This window comes from Convolutriloba macropyga, chromosome 14, assembly GCF_964194025.1.
Source record: "Convolutriloba macropyga chromosome 14, txConMacr16.3, whole genome shotgun sequence".
NCBI classification, from domain to species: Eukaryota; Metazoa; Xenacoelomorpha; order Acoela; family Convolutidae; genus Convolutriloba; species Convolutriloba macropyga.
Genome location: NC_134481.1, coordinates 2,327,936 through 2,333,935, shown reverse-complemented (window position 1 = coordinate 2,333,935; position 6,000 = coordinate 2,327,936). Strand labels below are relative to the sequence as shown.

The following is a 6,000-nucleotide window of genomic DNA, read 5'->3' as shown; positions in this document are numbered from 1 at the left end:
TGGGGGGTCAACAAAGGGGGGGGTGTCAACCTCTAAGAACCGCCCCTCACACCATAAGTATAAGTCTCCAAGACAGTTTGAGCTGAAACAGACCTGAAAGGCTCTAAGAGCACATAATGCCCGCTGGGCTACCTGTTTATCCCGTTTTTGAGGACGAAAAGTCAAAAGCGTCAGACGAAAAATTGGTCAAGCGAAAAATCGCATTAAAAAAAGACCGACAGGACTAATATAATTGCTACAAACTTCGTTTGAGAGCAATTAATAATTGCTACAAACTTCGTGTGAGAGCAATTAGTTAAATATAGCGTTCACGTGCTATTAATAACATAACACCAAAAGCGACAAATGGTTAATCATTCCTGTTGAATATGTTTCATACCTTCAGCGGCATGGGCCCTCTCGTCTTCAACCAAAAAGGCCAAAGAGTTAAAATTACTCTCACTTACCACTTTCAACTTTAGATTAAAGAAAAATCAAAGCAAAAATAACCCAACTAAATACACCGGATTCTAATTCGTCACCCGAAACTTGCCCAAGCAGTATTTTGCACAAAAGTTACGTTCTTCATAATTTGTATTACTTCGAAGAATTAAGAACACATTACCTATGAGATAGTGCATCGACAATACGGGACGGCGGGGGAGAGGGGTTGGGGGGGGGGGGGGGGGGGGGTGGATATTTTTTTTTTGCACCCTAAGCTGCTTTCAAGAGGCATATGAATATTGCCTACCTCGTACATGATCCTGGCCATGACTGAATTGTCATAGTATAACTGTGCCTTGGCCTCCACCGGCTGAGGACCAAAGATCTGTTCACACCTGAAGAAGTCGAACACCACAATGCTCTCCGCCATAAACTGAAAACAATTCAACTCATTTTAATCTTTACAGAAAACTTAAACAGGTCAGCTCCAGTGAGTTCCAACGTAGTCTAAGCAACATAATGAAGTGATTCTAAAGATTTTTGTTCGACAGTCAAACCAAACATATAAAACGAGAAAGATTCCAAAACTAAAATATGCGTACAGTGTGGTAGATCAATTTTCAGAATCACTGTGATAAGCATAGCCCCGTTATTTGCCAACCAAACAAGTTATTTGCTAACCAAACAAACGGAATTATGATTTCAAATTCTATCCTTATATTTAAACCAAAAATCAGAAAACTTTGATGCCCTTCAATTAATAGAGCTTTATAATCTACCTTGGGTGAATTCTACTCAATTTCATTTAGAGTTTACACTCTCAATTTACCACAAAGATTGACCTATAAGTTAAAAGGAAGGAAAGTCAAATGCTATCATACACACAAAATCAGCCGTTGAATGATAGAAGTCCTCACAAGAAGTTGAAATTTGACTTCTAGAAGCGTGATCAAGGAAGAAGACGGCTTTAAACAATTAAACCGAATGGTGTCAGACGAACTGCTCTCCAAAGACTGGCGAGGCAAACAATTTAGAAGAGGCGTATGCTAGTCATTTTTTTAGTGCAAAATTCAAACTAGGGTGGGGTTCGAACCCGCAACCTCTCCACTGAGACGCGGTGCATTAACCTCTATGCTATACGGGCAATATACAGTCATCGCCCACAGTCTGTTTTATTTTAGTAAGATTTAATTTCTGAAGGCGAGCGATTTAAAATATGCTCGGCAAATCGATGGAAAATAGCCGCCACTGATTTCCATAACCCCGATCGGGATCGATAGAAAAATGAAAATTGGTTTCTGAACAAAAATTTGATTTTTGTTCAAACGGCCCAACATTTGATGTTATTCCGTAGTTATACATAATCTTGTCTCTTGATGAAGGAGAAGGCTTTAGAGATGGCAACTAAAGCATATAATAAAAAAAGTTCAATGAGTGGGTATCTGAAATAGGGCTTGATGGTTTTATTCAGTTTATATTTTATTTCCTTTTTATGACTAAGCAACGCTGCTTAAAAGCACGTTGAGCAGCATGAACGAAGAACAAAACTGGTTTAGAGCCAGAAAGAACTCACGCAAAATTTTGAATAACCTGTGTTATGGACCAATTAAACATTAACTAAATCCTCATCACCAACCGATCAGATCTGTCATTAATGACACAGAGATAAGACAACAAAGTTAACAAAAAATCGCAGACTCAAAAATTTGAAAACAAACATTATATTAATCTCAAATCTCAACCTTTGAGGCCTGTCTCTTATGCCATTTATTGATAAGACAGCAAAAACTTTCCAAAAACTCAAAAATTTGTTTAAAAATTTGAGAACAAATGGTGTTAAGGTCATGACAACCACCAGCCATGATTTCGAACCGTTGAATAGGATCATCTATAAATCATTATCAACCAACGAGACCTGTAATTGCATAAAAAATTAGTAAGATAGCCGATATAATAAACATAGCCGGCAGATTGCCGGAATAGCTGCGAAAGAATAGACAGAACTAAATTGAAAAAAAAATCGACGCCCCTCAAAAAACTAGGATAAAAAAACATGCAGCGATAAAATAATAAAGCTTGTTAAAATTCATTTCACAGAAGCCTCTTATTAGGGACCTTTACTGCACATATGAGTTCCTTTGACCTTAAACAAATTCAAATTAAACTTAAGTTTTAAAGTGCAAAAGTCATTTTATTGAGTGAGGTAAGTCATGTATGATCAAAATCTAATCACGCAAATAACTTAAAAACTTTCGCTAAAGCGAGTGAGAAATGAGGTCACGCGCGCAAATGCCGTTAGTGAGAGGAAGAAGTCATTCAGAAAATTTGCTGTGTGAACAAATGTAAAACGAAAAAAAGAGCGTCAGACGACGAAACAAAAAAACCAAGAGCACCGCAATATAGCTACGCTCAGCTTACAGCTTCGCAGCTATAACAAAAGGACAAAATGTCAAATTGCCGCACGCGAAAAATCGCTTTCAAAAACTGAAAATTCAATTTGTTCAAATACCAATTTCTCACACAACTTTAAAGAGATTTTGAAAAAACTTGCTTCTTAAATAGCCAATATATTTTGTCAGAATAACTCAATGCAGAAAAAACAGCAGACTGAAATCAAAGAAAAAAATGCAGAAAAAATTCCATGTAGTACAAGTACACATAAAAACGAAAACTGTTGTTTCATGCAATGAAAATAAGTTATCCAACCACTATACATCAGCCCAGCCTTAATGAGCTCAAAAACATCTCTATTTATAAAGATAAGGAGAAAAATGAGTACAAAATTGTGTAAAACTCAATTTATCAAAATGCATAGAAAGAGACAATTTTGTAGCAAAAGAACTTGCATCCTTTATAGTAAATAGAGCCTACTCGCATGTGGCATTAAAACAATTACCAAAAAATTCAATAACAGAATATCAACGGTTAAAAATCGCAAAAAGTCAAAATCAGAAAAATAATTAAAAGACCTTCAAATTAATACCTCCAAAAAACCTAACAAAAAGACAAAAGAATAAAAATAATTCAAAGGAAGAAAATCGTTCAAAATCAAAACTAAGACCCAAGTAATTTTCGTAGAACGTAATTATCACTCAAAATAATTATGTGACATTTCAAGTAATTTCTCAGTGCCGCACTGTGAAATGAAAACAATTGCTAACAAAAAAAAATCGACGAAAAAACACAAAAAAAAACAAAACTAGTTCTCGATTTTCGAAAAACAAAAATCAAATTGAAAAAAACGTGAAGTAGAAAAACAATTACATTTCCCTATTTAGCTTAAAATCATATAGCTATCCTCGTGTGTAGATTAAAATGTCGAAACATAGTTTAAAGATTTGGAACAAAATATTGCAAAAAAAAATGTCAAAAAATTAATCGAAATTGCTCTAATGAAAACATTTTTTGCAGAATTCCAAATGATGGATCCCTGACAGTGCAAATAGACTTTCTTGTAATGAAACCCAGAAAAACAAAAAAATGAAAATTAGACAAAAAACTGCCAAAATCGGGCAGCCATTAGTACAATTCTATAAAACAAAATATATCACGTTATAAAGAGGCTGTCAATGCAAGAAATATATGCAAAAGTTAAATTGCCATATGCAGAGATTCTTGAATTTAAAAATTTCGAAAAAAAATCTCTTAAGATCAAAGCGAAGAAATTAAAAAGCCAAAAATGAATCAAAAATTGGGAAATATGTGCTCATTTAGAATTTTAAACGCATTCACATATTAACACAGCTTCTATTGAAAATTATTTCTACAAAAAACTAAATTATAAGCAAAACAATTGAGCCAATTATTAGACAAAAAAACGACTAAAAACCGGTATCTATATGTGCCATTCCGTCAAAAAAAGTCAAAAAGTCATTTACTGAACGCAGCGCATGATAAAAAAACTTCTCTCGTTAAGAAAAAATTAGTTCACACGGCAATTTTACAAAAAATCTTAAGAAAACCATTAATCACCTTCGAGTCGTAAAGATCAAGAGCGCAGCAATATAGCTCCGCTCAGCTTACAGCTTCGCAGCTATAAAAAATGCCAATTAGGCTGGAGAAAACGCAATAAATTGAGAAATTTGAGCTACAATTCTTGTCATTTTTTAACCTCGCGGACAGTTAAAAACAATGTGAACAATGAGCAAATCAGATTTACAATAGGAAAATCGCGATTCTCAGGCGCTGTGTTATACCTTGTTGAAGTAAATGACAACAAGACCGTTGTCATTCACAACGACGTCATACACATTGGGGTCTGACTTGAATGTGAACAACTCTTCAATTGGACAGAAACCACTTAGCGGGTTGACCTCGAAAATGCCCATTCCAGTGTCCTCATTGCCACCCAAGTACCTAAACAACAATTCACACTAATTATGATGCATACCCACACATGCTTAAGGATATTAATAAATTTGGTTCATTTGCCAAAAATTTCAGAACAAATTTATTATTTGCTGAATACAGAAAATATGCCAAATTCACTGATTCCTATTATATATAACCGAAGACCAGATACAAAAACATGGAAAGCAGTCATCGTATTTTCCAGTTCATTCCGTTTCGGTTACAGCTATGTTTGTTTTACTTAACTCTCGCTCCGATAACTACACTGGCCTACTTGCTGAAAGACCGGTTAACGCCCACAGATTACAGTAGGGAATCTGCTCCGTCATTAGACTACAATTTTTTCATATTCTTTTACCATCACTGTTACTATATAGACAGTGGAGATGAAATAGTTTCATAAACTGGTAGTCTAATCACGGGGATACATTGAAAACGTTTTGCAACTATTGTAATCGCAACGAGAGTTGATCTAAAACATTACCACACGGTTGGAGTCTTTCCCATTATAGCCCCCCAGCTTAGTGGTCAGATAAACTATAGCCCCCCATCATGGTAATTATACAAGCGGGGGGCGGGGGGCTATACTTTCATGGGTAAGATAATGGGAAATAACCCACGGTCGTTATCACCCTCTCAGAGTTAATCAACAACTAGGGTTCGCCTCGAAGGTTGATAACTTCTCAAGAGCATTAACAACAGTGTGGTAATATTGAATATGTTACGATTATCGACGACCGCTTGAAAGACACAAATGTTGGCACACCGCCTACTGAGAATATTCTAGCATCTACACGCTTCTCACTGGTAGCCAGCACGGCGAAAAAAAAACCCGAAACCCAAAATTTTGGCTGGATTGACAGATTTTGAGATCTTTGTTATGAAGCATGCCTTACGTGAGATTGAACTGAATTTTGAGTCTGTGGGCGAATTCTTGCAGAATCTTGTAGCTGAGAAGGAGCAAAGCGTTATCCGGTTTAGAGGAACAGTCGGTCATGTTGTAGTATATCTCGGCTGCCATGTATGCACTTCCCTGGCCACCACTCTCTACTTCAACACACACTTCCAACCTCTCAGAAGCCGGGGCAGAACTCTTCGGAATGTCCAGAAACTGAAAACATAGCTGGATTGCTCCAAAACGGCCACTGAAAAGGCATATGTAACAAAACTTATCCTAACAAACAGGTCAAGAAATTTCGGAAACTGCTGTTAAAAGAAGGTGTGAAA

At 36.1% G+C, this 6,000-nt stretch overlaps 1 protein-coding gene across 1 annotated transcript in view; it reads right to left on the bottom strand.

The window, feature by feature from the left end:
- Positions 1-6,000, bottom strand: part of LOC142353372 (pregnancy zone protein-like) — a 153,043-nt gene that overhangs the window by 5,342 nt on the left and 141,701 nt on the right. The window contains exons 28-31 of the mRNA XM_075405604.1: positions 5,670-5,884; positions 4,620-4,779; positions 731-856; positions 380-403 (exon numbers count right to left, since the gene is read on the bottom strand). Of these exons, the coding sequence (XP_075261719.1) occupies positions 380-403; positions 731-856; positions 4,620-4,779; positions 5,670-5,884 (525 nt within the window). The remainder of the gene's footprint in view (positions 1-379; positions 404-730; positions 857-4,619; positions 4,780-5,669; positions 5,885-6,000) is intronic.